Here is a 17,591-nt window from a genome sequence, read left to right on the forward strand (position 1 = left end):
ATAGATAACTAATAATTTTGAGAATACTAAAGTAGCACAAAACTATTAATCATCACAATCCAAACTGGTGAGTTCACATCAACAACCTATGTTAAAGACTGAATTCAGCAGCATTTGCTATTCACTCAGTTTCATCTGTTTGTGACTTGGAAATGATTAAAGCTGCATACCTAGGATATTTCCATTCACTTATGACATATGGCATCATATGTTGGGGTAACAAGTGAAACTGTACAATTCTGAGATAAAAAAATTGTGTGACAAATTCAACTACATACAGTTGGTAGACCTTAGTGAAATGAATCGTAAAGATCACACAAGCCACAGCTTGCACCTAAACAGAAAAGGAAAGGCCAAGCCAGTTTCTCAGTTAAGTGAACTGTTTGACAAACCTAGCAAAGAATAGGATCCTATTGCCCTAGATTACAAGCAAGAAGTTTTTTTTAGAATAAGGGGTGATCACATTAGTATCCAGGGAAATAGTATTTCCAGCATCAACAGCAAAAGCAGTGCAAACATCAGGAGCAGATCTTCTGACAGCAGCAGCACCAACACCTGGATCCATGTCAAGCACCAAGAACAGGACACAAAACCAATGTAGCAAGTGGAGCAATAGATTCAAAGAAATTCAATTTAAAAATACTGCATCAAACTATTCAATATGCATCCAACAAATCAGAAGAATCAGAAGTGTTATTAGCTGCTGCAGTGCCCAACATTTTCATAATGACAGCATGGTTTAAAGGAGAAGGAATTAAAGATCTACATTCTAATCGGATATAAAATGTAGCATATTACTGCAGAACTGTTCATAAAGGGGGGGGGGGGGGGGGGAGTAACACTATATATAGACAGCAAAGCAGGGGATTGCACTTCACAGAAGATCACAAACTGTACAGAATTTTGCTTTGAATCAGCAGCAGTACAAATAAAGTTCATAGTGGGAGTGGGGATGGGTGTGGGGGGATGCATTGTGTTAGGAATATACCAGTCATATATCTCATGCATTGAAAAACTTTTACTAGAAATTGATGTGCTACTGCATAAATTAACAAGCAATACACTTATGTAATAATAGCTGGTGACTTAAATACAGACATGCTTAAAGTTGGTGGCTACACAAGAAGTTTTCAAGACATTATAAGGACATACAGTCTCAAGTTTCATGTAAAAAATCCAACGAGATGTACAGAAACATCTAGCACATTAATAGACCATGTTCTGTCAAATATACCAACGGACAGACAAAAAGTTCAGGTTGTAAATACTGTTGTTGCAGACCATTTTGGACAAACAACTGAACTGCGAGATCACATAAAAACTGAGGAAAATGTAGTGGCTGAATTTAGATGAACTAACCTTAGAAATCTGAACAGGCTAGAATTTTTTAAAAGTGGGATGATATGTATGAGATGGAATCCAAAATTTTCATGACTGGTGCTTCCATCTGAAAGGTATGAGTAGTAGATCTTTGCACCACTAGGTGGCGAGAGCTGCATATCTGATGAGTCAGTGTGCACAGTGGCATTTAGTTGGGAGGACGTGTTGTGTGTCCACATTGATTTCTGTAATACTCTGTGTTTGGTGTGTGGTGATTTTAATATGGATCTGTGACCAAAACAGTGCGTGTGTATCAAATTCTGTGCAAATCTCGGGGAAAGGGCCACGGAGACCCTTGCAATTATTCAACAGATGTTTGGGGGACAGAGCATGAGCCATACACATGTGTTTGAGTGGCATGCTCGGTTCAGGGCCAGCCGTACAGATGTCGAAGATGATGCTCACAGTGGAAGGCCTGTTAGCTGCACAACGCCAGACATTGTTGCCAAACTTCAACAATTGGTTCCGTCGGATTGAAGTTGAACCATTCAAGACCTTGCAGATGAAGTGGGTATTGGTTATGGGACATGTCAACGAATTTTGACTGACGATTTGGGGATGCATCGTGTCACCGCAAAATTTGTGCCAAGGATCTTGACTGCTGATCAGAAGGCACAGCGGTTAAAGTGTGCACGAATCTTCATCAGACCGCATCTGATGATCCAACCTTCTTGTCATGGGTTATCACCAGAGCTGGATTTACGGTTATGACCCAGAGACAAAGCAACAATCATCTCAGTGGAAGAGCCTGGGCTCTCCAAGACCCAAAAAAGCGAGACCGGTGAAGAGCAAAATGAAGAGTATGATCACCATTTTCTTTGATACCAAGGGAATTGTGCACAACGAATTCATCCCACCCAACCATCCCACATACTACTGTGACTTTTTGTGATGGCTCTGTGAAAACGTGTGGTGGTGATGGCCCGAATTTTGGCATCAAGGGAACTGCCTGCTGCATCATGACAACACACCCTGTCACACGTCCTTGCTCACCAGGACCTTTTTGGCAAAAAACAACACAGCGGCTGTACCCTGTACTCACCAGATCTGGCACCTAGCGACTTCGCGCTATTCCCAAAACTGAAACTCAAGTTGAAAGGCCATTGGTTCGACACTGTAGAGAGGATTCAAAAAGCATTGCTGGCAGTGATAAACACCCTCAAAGAACAGGACTTCCAGAAAACATTTGACCAGTGGCAGAAGTGCTGGGACCAGTGCGTACGTGTGGATGGGAACTACTTCAAGGGTGATGGTCACCATTAGTCCAAAGGTAAGGTTTTCAAAAGATGGTAGCACCAGACCTGAAAATTTTGGATAGCACCTTGTATATAGAGGACAGTGTAGTAAAGAGCTGGTAATTCTCCTGTCATGTACATATGCAGAACTATTAGGCATAAACCAAACAAAAAATGATTCACCACAGAAATTAAAAAAGCGAGAGATGAACCAATTGAACTCTTTGAAACATATCAGAAAGGAAAAGGTCAAGTTGGTCATGAGGCTTATAAGTGTAAGAAGAAGGCATACACTAGGATGATAAGAGAAGCAAAGGCCAGCCACCAAAAATCTGAAATACAATCTTCTTCTAACAACCCTAAAACAGTGTGGAACTATATAAATGAAAACAGAAAAGAATCACAAGCCTTGAAAGATACAAATATAGCATTGAAAAGGGAAGGGAAAGAAGTGAACAATCCAAAACAAGTGTACAATATTTTCAACCAGTACTATATAGCTATAAAGGTGCAACTTCTAAAACAAAACATATATGTAGCGAAAGGAATGGAAAGTTCCAGAAAGGTGGCCGAGAGTTTATACCTCCTCCCTACGGATGAATCAGAATCTCTTAAAAAACTGGAGCACTAAAAAATAAAAATACAGAAGGTCTGGATGGCATCTCAGCAAAAATAGTCAAACAATGTGCTAGAGATCTTGCTAAGCCTCGAGTATTCCTGATAAATTTAGTAACAAAGCAAGGAATATTCCTAAAATGTTTAAAGATGAGTAATGTTGTTCCAGTATTCAAAGGAGGGTATAAAGGGCAGCCTGGAAACTATAGGCCCATAACAATCACACCTGTTTCATCTAAAACAGTAGTGGTGAAAGATAGGTTCATAAACTTCACAGAGAAGCATAACATCTTAAATGAGGCACAATATGAATTTAGAAAGGGAAGATCCACCAAGACTGCTGTGACAAACTTCATAACACACATCAGTGAGGCATTGGACCATCAAAAGAAAGTATCTAATGTATATTAGACCTTTTAAAAGCTTTTGACTGTGTCTACCATAAAACTCTTCTACAAAGACTGGACTGCCATGACATAAGTGGGAAAGCTGCTGAAATAATAAAAACCTTTTTTGAAAACAGGCTATAGTGTTGAAATAAAACATAAAATCTGGAAATACAGAGAGAAATGTCTACTCTGATTTTCAGCATGTAAAATATGGAGTAGCTCAGGGTTCAGTACTAGGACCTCTGCTCTTTATCTTATAATATGCTCACTGCGTAAATGAAAAAGTGATCATGAATGCTGAACTGCACTGATGGGGGTTATCCTTACAACACATTCTCCACTTCCGTAAGTATCCCAGTCTCAAACTATGGTAACATACTATCCCTACATCTTCTACGCAACAGTTTCCACCTCCTCTGACCTATCATCTCCTCCCCATTCTCAGCTCACATCCTGTTTGTTTGCAGCCCTCTGCCAACACATCTGCCCATCTTTCCCCAATCTTCTCGTTTTTTGCTCCTTTTTACCCCGCATCCCTGCCCCACACCTTCCTAATACTTCACCTGTTGGCATTCTAGTCCCTGCACACTCCACCAGACAGTGTTCGTCTTTCTCCCCACCCATACACTACTATCCCTTCCCTTCCTCTGCCCCTCCAGACTGCTGCTTGCATCCCATGTGATAGTTTCATTTCATTCCAGCCCAAGATGCTGCAGTTTTTTTTTTTTTTGTGTGTGTGTGTGTGTGTATGTGTGTGTGTGTGCCCTTTTAACTGTGCCTGTCTACAACTTGATGTGTCTTCTTTAGCTTCTGTGTGTGTGTGTGTGTGTGTGTGTGTGTGTGTGAATGCTTTTAACTGTGCCTGTCAACAACTTTATGTGTCTTCTTTATGGTAAGTAGCAATCCATCTTTTCCTTACATTGTTGGTATTCTGGCCTGGAGATCCCATTGCTTGATTTTGTTAGTTCACAGTATATCATTTTCATAGTATGTGTGTCTTTTAGGTAGCTCAGTTTGTGCAGCACATTTAGGTTCAAGCTGAGTTTTCCAAATATATATTCCATGTGCTTATTACAGTTTATATTTTCATCAATTATTATTCCAAGGTATTTTGTGTATTTGGAGTTCTCTACTATGTACTCATCTATACCAGTGGTGATATCTTCATTGTGTTGGTTTTTCAGTTTTAAATTTAGATGAAGTGTTTTTATATTGTTGCTAATCAAATTTCATTCAGTAAATCTTTATATAGCAGTATTTACTTCTAAGTTGACTATTATTTCCAGATTTTCTGTGTCTTTATTCTTGAACATTGCATATGTGTCATCTGGATAAGTTACAAAATTACCATAACTGATAATGTGTAGGATGTGTTTTGCATATAAAGTAAAAAGTAATAGGACAAGAGTGGAAACTTGTGGGACAGTGACATGTAGAATTATCACTTCATATCTTATTTTCTATTCTGTCATTTTTGTAATTTCTTTATATTGGCCACTGTTTTTCAGGTATGATATGATCCAGTCTCTTGCATGGCCGCTTATACTATATACTCCTAATATTTCTACTGAAGTTTTGTGGTCTACACAGTCAATGCCTATGTTGGATCCATCAAGACTGTTGAGTTCTATGCCAGCATTTATGGTGCATTTATCTTTCTTGAAGCCAAACTGGTTATTGTTCATTAATTCATATTTCATCAGAAATGCAATGAGTTGTTGTGCAAAAGCTCATGCAGATATTTTTGACGACTGGTAGAGGAGCTATGGGTCTATAATTTTGTGGTTTGTATTCATTTTCCATTTTAGTATTGGTTTTATCAATATCGTCTTTGAGCAGTTTGGAAAAATTCCTTCCAGGAATGATGTGTTGATTAGTTGCTTAAGAGGATTCTTGGGCTCATGAATACAGTATTTAATTTATGTAGATGATATTCCAGCAATTGTGCATGAGTTAATAAGAGTGGAAAGCTAAGTGCACTGTATGTGATAGAGATGAAAGGGGAGCAGAGAAAAATAGTGTGTGTGAAATCTTATGGGACTTGACTACTAAGGTCATCAGTCCCTAGAGAAAAATAGGAAAGTCAGAAAATGGAAGATATAGAACACTTAAAGGGAGTGGAAAGAGGTATAGTTACTGTGAAGAAATGCTGAGACTGAAGAAATTAATGTAAATGTAGGCCAGGTGGATGGCAAGAACAGAGGACATTTTGTAATGCCTTTTACATCAGCATGACTACCACCAAGTTATCAGTTAGGATGAATGGGTGTAGGCAGAGGATGTATGCTGCAACACACAATATCCTGTTGTTCATGATAGTCATGACCTCAGTGCCTGTTTCACTACATGTCCATCTGGATTCTTCCCCCAGACACCAGTTTCTCAGAACTCTGCAGATGGAAACTGGCGTTACAACATGTCTTTGGTTTTGGCTACACATCTGACCTTAATTTATGTTAATTTCATTGTTCTCAGCATTTCTTCACAGTAACTAAGCCTTTCATAACTCTCTTTTAACAATGCAAGGAAAAGGTAGACTCATCCAGTGCAGTCCTCAACAATCAATCTTTCCTTCTAATCCTGTTCAGTAAGTCTTCCCTGATTTAGGGTCCTGATGCCTTCTCCAAACTCTCCACATTTCCTAAACCTCACCAGTTCTTTTCCTCTACCCCTGTATTTAGTATTTGTCTTTTTCCCCCTTAGTTTTTTGCCTACTGGGGCAAAATAGTAATTGAAGTGCTTTATGATGATATTCAGTTCTGTTATAGTTTGTTTTGCTGATCATATAATGTTTATTGGTATGTTCCTGTGGGTTTGATTTTGTACAAATTGAATCTGCGATAGGCCAGCAAGCCTTTTTATCTTGTTCCTAGAAACCAAGACATCCTTCATTATCCATTTTGTTTTTATTGACGAGTTTGGTATTAGTCTTTTTACTGGGCATATTATATTGAGATAGTAAGAAAAGATAGATAGTAAGAAAAGACATTTATAAAATATGTCACTTTATGATGCTATGAAGATTTTTTTCCCAGCATCTTCTTTCCTAAGACTATTACATTTCTGTTCATTTAAGCTTCATTTTTGATACCTTTTCTTTTGGGGTGATATGTTTATGCATATTTATTGTGTCATGGTCAGATAACAAAACATCATGTGGGTGAATGCACATGTACTAAGCAAAGTCAGTGATGAGGATCAGATTGATTTTGGTGGAAGCTAGTCAACTCTATGATAAACATCAGCAGCATGGAAGTGAAAAAATATTGGGTAAATTAAAAATGTTGGGTAAATTCAATGTCAAGCAAGGATAAGGAATGATCTATAGACACACAATATGGAGGAAAATCCTATATATGCTAAATAAATGAAAATGGACTGCAGTTGACCAGTTTTACAGCAAACTAGAAACTTCTTGTTACCATAATTATGTTCCTACACAAAGGTATCCATTTAAATCACCTGAGGGCTTCAGAACCATACAAAAACAGACCAAATTCCAACAGAAGGGAGTCATGAGAAAAATGTTATTGATGTGAGGAGATGCTGATGCAGACTATATCCTAGTTATTTGTAGGATGTAGCCAGAGATGTGCTACAGAAGACTGAATTTACATCACAAAATAATTTTATACAGTAAGGCAAAGGCATCCAGAAGTGAGCCAACAGTGCTAGAAATAGCTTCAAATCTGTACACAAGACTTAAAGACAAAGGACAAGAACATCAGTGGTAAATGGGCAGATGCACTAGCAATTGTGTTGCGGGCAACAGATGAAATATTAGAAGAAAACTCAAAGACAAAAGAGGACACGGTTCCAAGTGGCATGTGGGAGGACTATGAAAGCCATATGGAAAGTAAGAGACCTGTATATGCAAGACAATCAATGTGAGAACGAAAAGAAAGTATCCAAGAATAGAACAAAGCTAGCAGCTAAGATTTTACATATCAAGAAATGGAATTTGTATTGAACATGATAGAGAAAATAGAGAGAATGAGTAATGAGAATAACAGTTCACAAATGTTCCAGAACATAAGATGAAAAATAGGATGGATACAAGAGAGAGGCACAGATCATTAACAACTGAGACAGATGCTCACAAGCAAGGAGAAGATACTGGAAAGAGGGTATAAAGCTTTTGAGAGACTGCTGAATGCACAAATAACAGTTTCATGAATTTTGAGCGTAGATAAGAGATGGAAAGTGAGTTTGTAGTCACTGAGAAAGATGTGAGAGAAGTGACTGGAAGAAAGAATATTGAAAGATCCTCAGTTAGGACAGAACAACTGCAAATATGTTGAAGGCAGGAGGGAAAATGCTGCAGGGAGAACTATAGCCTCATTCAGTCAATATGGAGGTGTAACAAAATTTTAGAAGATTGGAAATCATGTGTAATTATCCCAGTGCAGAAGAAGAGTAGCAAAATGAACTGCAAGATCTGCCACACATACTACTTTCATTAACCTGTTGACTGAACAAGTACTTCCATATTATTTGGAAGGGTTTCACATTGGTAGTGTAATACTTACAATGAAGCAAATGCTGGGGAAACACTGAGAGTATAAAAGAATAATTTAGGCAATATTTATAGATTATTACATGGAACATGATAGTGTCAACAGGCTAAGACTGTATAACATATGAAGGTAAAATAATGTACCAATAAAGTTGGATAGCGTAGTTATCAGAGACATGAGCAGAGGTGAAACACTAGGGACAACCATCAAGGGAGTTTGACATACACACAGACATTTTAGAAGTCGATGCCACTACTGTTTAACACAATAATAGAGAAAGTCATACACTTAGGTACTACTCAGCATCCTATGAATCTTTCACAAGAACTAGAACCAGAAAGCCACATTTGGCTCTGTAAAAGTCTCATAAGTAGCAGGTCACTGTTTTCACAGGAGAAGAAGTGACACCCTGTGCATCATTTAGCCTGGTTTAGTAGTTAGAATCACTAGCTGCAGCATAAAAGTCCAGGTCTGGTTCCAAGCTCATATTAATATTTGTAATTAAATTTTTAATTACAGAAGAAGTCATACTAACAAAATATTTCCACTACACTATGACATTCAAAATATACAGGGTCAGTATTGAATAAGGTGAAAAACTTCAAAAGGAACAAAAAAATTCATATCAACATACATCCAGAAATGAATGATGAGTCTGTAATAAAGCAATTACTATTGGGAAAATATGTTAACATATTATTTGGTGTTAATTTATTATTTAGTTAGTGTATACTTGTCAACATGGATAGCACCGATGAACATCATTATTCTCCATGTTGCAGTTTATGTGACTGCAGATAAACTCAAGCACAAGGAAATGTTATTCTCTCCAGGAGCCTGAAGAGATGATTTTTGTCTGTTATAAAGCATATGGAAATGGCAGAGAGACCATACAGATTTACAAAGCCACTTTCCCTGATAGACAGTGCCATACAACTCACAAAACCTTCACACCCAATTTTTGGCATTTGTGTGAGCATGAGTCCTTTCAGAGAAATGAACAATCTAAGCAGCCATGGGATGTATGTACACCAGCTCTTGAACAACGGTTTCTACAGGATATAGAGACCAAACACAATACATGCTCCAGATACATATCCTGGTGTCGTGCACCCCTGCATGAAAACTGAAGCTATCCATAATTTGCAACAGGTGCAGTAATAACTGACAGTAAATTTCCCTCCATGAGAAAAGCTTTGTCACTGGTTGCTGCAACACACCACCTTTGTTATTGGATGTCTGTCATCAGTACTCTCATGGATTAAACGACACTTGGTAGAGATGGCATCATAACCCTACACGATCATCATCAATAGGCTACAGAAAAACCACAAGGGCTGGTTGAATCATCTCATCAGCAACAATTTAACACAAAAGTTTTAACAGGGATTGTTGGTAACCCCTTACTCGGACAATTTGTTTTGCTGCACCACCTAATGGACATACACATGAAGAATTCCTATAGAAAATTCTGCCTCTTTTGCTTGATGGGGCTATAACAAGACAAGAAGTAATCTGGTCAATAAAGATGGATTTCCAGCCCATTTCTGTATCACTGTTCATCAACATCTCAACAACATTATACCCAGTCAACGGATAGGACTAGGAGGCCCCTTTGCTTGGCCACTTTGGTCCCCCTTGAACTTTGCTTGTGGGGGCTTCTGGAAAACTGTTGTATATGCTGAACTAGTTGCTGATGTGCAAACACTTGAACAGCATAGTTGTGTAGTCTGTTACACCATTCAGCTACAGCCTGGATCATTCAAAAGAGTGAGGCAATCCATAATACAATGTGAAAACACTTGCTTTGCACCCTATGTTGGACACTTTGCATATTTTTTGTAACATGGGCAAAATCAATATCACGTAATGTGAATTGTAATGTCCCAATTATAATTCCTTTATTGTACACTCACCATCCATTTCTGGATATTATGTCACTATCAATTTTTTATTCCTTTCTCACCAGGAGAAGAATCATCTCCTGAAGTTTGATCCCTTAAGTAATGTACAGAAATTCCTCCTGTAGGAGTATTCTTCGTTTGGGAGGCAGTTCATTTCCACCCACATTTTCACTTCGATGTCTTTGTGTAATAATCTGCTTTCAGTGTTAGGCACTGGACTGCACTAATGACTTTGCTGTCAAATTTGGGACACAATTCTAGTACCCATGTGACAGAATACTTGCCACTTGAATCTATGTAACACATGGTAGCATAAATGATAATTTTTAAAAAGTAATATTCAATTGTCATTTGCAAATTTAGTAATAATTGTCACTGCAATAACATCACACACGAGCATTGCACCCTATGTCGGCCACTTAGAATATGTTTTGTAACATGAGCAGAGGTCAGAGGTGTCTGTTTCGTGTGTGTGTGTGTGTGTGTGTGTGTGTGTGTGTGTGTGTGTACTCTAGTTCAACAAAATACCTGCCACTTGCATTTATGTAACACACACTAACATACAAGATAATTTCAAAAAGTAACTTCAATTGTCATTTGCAAATTTAGTAACAATTGTCATTACAGTATCATCACACACGAGCATTGGCAACAGCTTACTTATCAAATACTATACTAAAGTGCAGTCTTCATTATCTCAATGTATACTTCCTACCTGTCTGGAATAGAATTGCTGAGGATACTATATATGGCATGACTATCCACAACTTCAACCTCTGTAAGGATTTTGTCCAGTTTACTGACTATGTAACTGACATCATCAACAGACAGACATAGTGGAGGCATAAGTACTAATATGTTGCCATGTTCACCTTCATTGGCTATTATGACAAACTCATCCTTTAACCTGTGGAAAGAAAGAGCATTTTTGTAGTTACTAGCACAAATGTTTACAACATTTATGGCAATAATTTCATTGTCCATTTCATGAAGATTCATTTAAAATACTCATCACCACAGTTTTCTTTCCTTCTATTACACTCAAGTGGTCTTTCCTAATCTGTAAGTATTTCTTATGGAAGAGTAATTGCATACAGCTGAAAATACTGCATTTATTGAAATTATAATGTTGTCAAGACTCATTATTCTCATAGAATAACAACAGTTATGGTTATGGGATGCAAGAAGTAAGTAGTGCTCAGATTTTGGAACTGCAGGTAGACCATAGCTTGAAGTGAAAAACAATACCTTAGAATTAATGAAGAGGCCTAACTCCTTATGTTTCAGTATGGATGAGTTTTGCTTTAGGGGATTCAAAATGAAGGAAATAGTTTAATCTGTATATTTTCATTAACTAATCAACTTTAGAAACATTTTCTGAGAAAAATCAATTTCCAGGGATAACTTATCAAAATACAGAAGCTTATAATAAGAATTACATCTGGTATTAATACTACATTTTGCAGAGACTTCTTCAAGAAACTTATTATTTTAAGAATTCTTAATTGTTGTAACTAGTACTCCTCTTCTCTCACTTAAAAGCAGACAACAGTACAGAGTTACAACATTACCATAAAAAATTCTTCACAAAGACATTAAGAATATAGACTGAGAACATTAATGAGTCAAATGCATGAGAACACAAGTGTTGAAGTACTTGAATGAGCACACCATGCATCTGCCACCCCACCCTCCGACATTCCTAGTTAGCAAACTTGCTCCCTACCTCCAAGCCACTAACTACCCACTCCCAAACCCTCTTCCTGCCTCCTAACTCTCTCTTTTCCCCCTACCAGTCCATCCAACACAATCCCTACACACAATCCCTATGCCCATCCTAGACACACACACACACACACACACACACACACACACACACACACACACACACAGAGAGAGAGAGAGAGAGAGAGAGAGAGAGAGAGAGAGAGAGGTGTGTGTGTGTGTGTGTGTGTGTGTGTGTGTGTGTGTGTGTGTGTGGATGAAGCATTATATTAATATGTTGAATGGAATTTTTGAAGAAGAAAAAGAAAAAAGGCTACACTTGGTAGGTAAATATGAGTATTTGATATTTGACTACCCTATATTCTGTTAATTGTTTATGAAATGAAAGATGTAAGCAGATAAGTAATGAACAGGTAGTTTATGCCATTGAGTTATGGACAACAAATTGTCTACATGTATTCATTATAAAATGTCTGACAAGTAAAGGAGATGAAATTCATGTCAAGCAGATATATTTTTATCATAACAATTTCATAAATACAAATAAGATACTATTGTAAGTGTTAAACCTAATATTAATTTCTTTGGCACATGGTCAGTACCTTTGTGATGGCCCCTAATGCTAAATATCTCCTACATATCCTCCTGACACAATACATTACAGCTTCATAGCTCATATTGTGTAATCCAGTAAAGGGAGAATTACCTGTGCAGTGAACTGTCATACAAAGGTTGATGTCTAACAGTTGCAAACCTCTGTTTATCAACACATTTAACTGACTGTAAGGATGAACAACCACAGAGAGAAAGTCCTGTAATGTGGAACAGGCTGCAATGGCAGGGAACATAGTATACAACAGAATGAATTGTACATGATAAGCCTTGATAATGGAAGATATGTCATCAGAAAAAATAAATCTGCATTGGAGGAATTGGAGTGTGGAATGTTGGAGTCCTAAAATGATAATATACCTACTACTGCAATTATTGCATGGATAACTGATAGTGTATTTTCCTCCATGAGAAATAATTTGTTGCTGTTTGTACCACACCACCAACATTATCGAATTTCTGTTATTGGTACTCTTTATTGATGAAACAATATTTGGTGAGCTGGCATTATAGCTCTAAAAAACTGTCATCAGTGGGCTACATATCATCAAAGGTTCACTTTGCAGAGTAAGGAAAGAGAAATGAATAGGTTATATTTAATTACAGTGGTAATTATTGAAGTGTGGTGGCAGAAAGAACAGTGTTATAAAATCAGATTAGGGAATTGCAGTAGTAGATCCAACAGTGAACAAGAAAATAAGAATGAAATTAAAGTAGTATGACTAGCATAGTGAACAGATCATCATGGCTAACACAAACACAAAGACATGAGTTACCACAGTACTATAAGAATATATGACAATTATCTCTACAGCTGATGAAAAGATGGAAAAAACATTTGATGAGGTAAAAAGTTATTGTTGTGTTAAAGGAAACAAAAATTTAATTGAAACAGAGGACAGGAATTCAGTAGTAGGAATAGTAAGAGAACGAAAAATATTAGGAGTACCTAGAATAAGGCAAAGGAATGAAAAATAAACCTCCTGACAAAATTTTTTAAAGAGAACAATTCAACCATTTCTCATATATGGATTACGAATCATGAGAGAAGGTTTCATATGTGGAAGATACTTGGAGATATCAATCGGCTAAAGGCAGCTTGTACAAGAGTTCTAGGAGGAACAGTAAATAATTTAAGAGATTTTAGTGTAGATTAATTTGAATAAAACATTCATTGATTTTTATTTGGTCCCATTTGATTACGTTTTGTACAAAGTGTGTACTCGGAATATAGGACAAGTCAATTTAAACGTATTTTCTTGCAATATTTAACCATTTATTACAATTTAATGCATCAAAGTGGCAATACTTATAATAAAGTTGCATACATTTTTCACCCATTTTTTAGGTCCTGAAAATTATTTACATACTACATTACACTCATATTTACATTTTTTCTCAATATTTGTGTTCTCAAGTTATTTACATATCATAATATCTACATCTACGTGATTACTCTGCTAGTCTCAATAAAGTGCCTGGCAAAGGGTTCAGTGAACCACCCTCAAGCTGTTCCTCTACCGTTCCACTATCGAATGGCACGCGGGAAAAAAGAGCACTTAAATTTTTCTGTGCAAGCCCTGATTTCTCTTATTTTATCATGATGATCATTTCTCCCTATGTAGGTGGGTGCCAACAGAATGTTTTCGCAATTGGAGGAGAAAACTGGTAATAGAAATTTCATGAGAAGATCCCGTCGCAACAAAAAACGCATTTGTTTTAATGATTGCCACTCCCCTACTTCGCGATGATACAAATATTTTCAATTAGTTACAGTACCTCTATAACAGTTGTAGTAGCATTTTTTGTTCATTTTTTGTTTCACTCTTCTACACTGTAAAATTCTTTTTCCATTAAATAATCTTTTACAAGTTTTTGGAATGTCTTTTTGCTCACATTTTCCTGTAAACTCTTTGGAAGGCACTATATGAGTTTGACACCCGAGTGTCAAGGAGCTTTTTCAGCAACTCTCAGTCAGTGTTATATACTTCTTAGTTGGCCTTTATTTCTTGTTTCATATGTGTGAAAGTTTGCATCTCTTTCTAGTACTGCATTTCCTTTTATTAATTATATTATTGTGTTGTAAGTGTGTGGAGAAGGAAATGCCAGTATTTTTAGGCTACTGAAAACAGTTCTGCATGAATTTCTTTGTTTCCTGTTCAAAATGGTCCTAACTGCTTTTTCTTGCAATGCAAATATTCTTTTTGTATTTTTGCTGCTGGAACTTCCCCAAACAGTAATTCCATATTGTAGGTATGGTTCAAATAGAGCATGGTACACTGTATATAGAAGCTCCTTGTTGGCATAATATGCAAGCTGTTTTATAACAAATATTGGAATGCTTGCTGTCAACAGTAACCCCCAAAAATTTAATAATGGTAACTTCTTCCAGTCTTGTTTCATCTATGAATATATCTATGTGTTCATCCTTTTCTTTATTTATGAAGAACATTGTCTTTTTTAGATTTAAAATTAAGTCATTTTGTATAAGCCACTGTATTTATTGATATAAATGCACTTCTTTCCAGTGTTTCAAGATCGTTTTCTACATTCATCAGTGTCACTTCATCGGCATATAGTATTTTTTTTATCTTTCTCACTGACTTCAATATTTTTTACAAATAGGTTGAACAGAAGTGGGCTAAGAACAGATCCTTGAGGCACTCTGTACTTAATATCTCTGATTTCTTAAAGACTGGAACTACTTTGCTTACTTTTAATATTTATGGGAATACTCATTCTCTAAACGAGCAGTTGGCAATATCCAAAAGAGGTTTGATTATTTCTTCATTCACATGTTTTAATAAATAATTTCATACTTCATCATCTCCTGCAGACTTTTTGCGTTTTAATTTCCGTATTATTTTTATGTATTCTTTTTTTGTCTCTGGTTTCAGGAACATTGAGTGGGATGGTTGGCCAAGTGTTTAAGCATGCTTCGACCACTGATGATGTTTTTCCCCTTTTAACTTTTGTACAGCACCTATAAAATTGTTGTTTCATATATTGTTCCATCTGTAACTATGTTGTCATCAGTTCTAATTGACTTAATAGAATTGCTGTTTTTTACACTTTTTTGGCTATATCTTTCATTGTTGATTATATCCAATATTGTTTTACTTTTTTGGTTTGAATTTGTTATGGATCTGTTTATTGAAATGGCTTTGTTTCTCTTATTAATTGCCAGTACGTCTTCTGATACTGTTTATATGCCTCTATATTCCCTATTTGTCTGAGTTTCTTCATTACAATCCTGAGTTCAATTATTTCTTTTGTAATCCATTTCTTACTGTGACCCTGCTTTTTCTGATAGGCTACTTTGGGGAAGACTACATGAAAGTGATGCACTAGTATGTTAAGAAATGCATCATACTTTTCATTTGTACCTTGTGCTTGCATTGTTTTGGTCCATTCTTCTTTCCTCAGTGTAGTTTTGAAAATGTTCATGTTTTCTACATTGATAATACTGACTTCTTTCTTATCTTGCATTTCTTCCATTTTTTAGCTCCTATTTATGTGGATTTGAATTATTAACCCATGATGGTCAGAGATTGCTGTCTGTAGAACTTTTGCTTCACATTTACTATTTTAAATATTTGTGGTTATGTTGTCAATGATGGTCTGGCTATAGTCAATCACTCTTGTAGGTACATCTATTATTGTTTTCATGTTACACTGTAATAATGTCTTTTTGAATTTTTGTTTTGGTTTGTATTCTTTACCCATATCTATGCTATAGTCTCTACATATTACATCATCTTTCATTTTAATCTTCAGCAATAATTTTTCTACTTTTTTCAGAAATGTTGTAATATTACCGCCTGGGGACCTGAACACATTGATAATTCTGAGCTCTTCACTCATTACACCAGTAAGTTCAAAATCTTTTTCAATGCAAGCTGGAAGGTTTATTTACAATATTCAGTATCTCATAGACTTCCAATTTTCTTCTTATATAACAACACCTCCACCCTGTATGTTTTGATCTACAGAAATAATTAATAATATCATAGCCTCTTCTTATTTGGCTGCTAAGTTCTGCTTCATTTAACCCATGCTCACTGATGCATAATATATCTGGTTGTGTTTTATTCAGGACCACTTCCACTTCAAGTTTTTCGTTGCCTACATATTTAATATTTTGGTACAATATTTTAATGACTTTTTTCTCTTTATGAGTCCTGGGTTGCTGAGTATCTGCTGTAGTTGGAGCTTGATATGTGACTATGCTGTATTCTTTATTATTTATCTTGCCCTTCTTTTCTTTTGTTGGAGGTGGAATAAAAACTCTTGCTGAATAGAAGGGAACTGCTCATACTCTTTGCAAAGTCCATGATGGTTTCCTTTCTACTTGTTCAACTTTAGAAGTTGTTGGTTGTATGCTTTGATGTATTTCACAATCTTTTTGTGGTGCTGCGTGTGATGGTTCCTTTATTATGCTTAATCCCCTATCAGTTGTTTCTGTTGACACATCGTGATCTTCCTGTTTTTTACAGTGTGTGTGTTCCAGTACTGCTGTTAATGCTGCATCTGCTTCTATTTTTGTTAATTCAGTGTGGTCTATCTCACTGTTGGAATTTGATGGTCCAGTTTTCCTGTCTTCCCTGTTTTTTGATTCTATAGAAGATTTTGCTGCTTCTGTCATGATGGTTACTGCTATGTTTTTCCCAAGCCTGTGGCCTGCTTTTTGGTTGTTATTGCATATTTTAATTCTCTGCATAGTCTCTTTCTTCCTCTTTTGTTTCTATGCAATCCTTGCTATGTGAAATCTTGTCTTCTTAGGAATCTTTTTACATAATGTACTGTGGCATGATTGTATTGTTCACCTGATTTTACAATGTACTTCTTCAGCTGATATATGACATCATTTGGCTGTCCCCTGTCTTGCTGATATGGAATTGTACACAGTATCACTTGTGTGTAACATATTCCTGATTAGCTCTTCTACAGCATTTCTGAAATTATAGGTGATCTTCCAGTTTCTGCTGTCATTTGATCCATCAAGACTATTAGTGTGTCTTCTTTTCCTAGGTGTTTGATTTTGCTATGAATATCTCAAGTAACTTCATTAAAAATGTGCCTTATTTAACAAAGGACATTACAGAGAGTGTTTCTTGTGATAATTCATTTAACAGGCTTGCACAGTTTCTGCAATTTTTGTCAGTCAGCATAAGAACTTTAGTTTCTGCCATAGCTGTATTGCATTGATTCCTG

The 17,591-nt window shown here is 36.4% G+C and overlaps 1 protein-coding gene across 2 annotated transcripts in view; it reads right to left on the minus strand.

Moving 5' to 3' along the window:
* The window catches only part of LOC126484167 (5-phosphohydroxy-L-lysine phospho-lyase-like), a 325,588-nt gene that overhangs the window by 7,066 nt on the left and 300,931 nt on the right, over positions 1-17,591 (minus strand). Inside the window, exon 10 of one of the 2 annotated variants that reach the window (XM_050107574.1) lies at positions 10,756-10,947. In XM_050107574.1, the coding sequence (XP_049963531.1) occupies positions 10,756-10,947 (192 nt within the window). Of the gene's footprint in view, positions 1-10,755; positions 10,948-17,591 lie in introns of those variants that run through there. The other variant, XM_050107582.1, reaches the window with a different exon arrangement.

The sequence above is a fragment of the Schistocerca serialis genome, chromosome 1 (assembly GCF_023864345.2).
Source record: "Schistocerca serialis cubense isolate TAMUIC-IGC-003099 chromosome 1, iqSchSeri2.2, whole genome shotgun sequence".
Taxonomy (NCBI): domain Eukaryota; kingdom Metazoa; phylum Arthropoda; class Insecta; order Orthoptera; family Acrididae; genus Schistocerca; species Schistocerca serialis.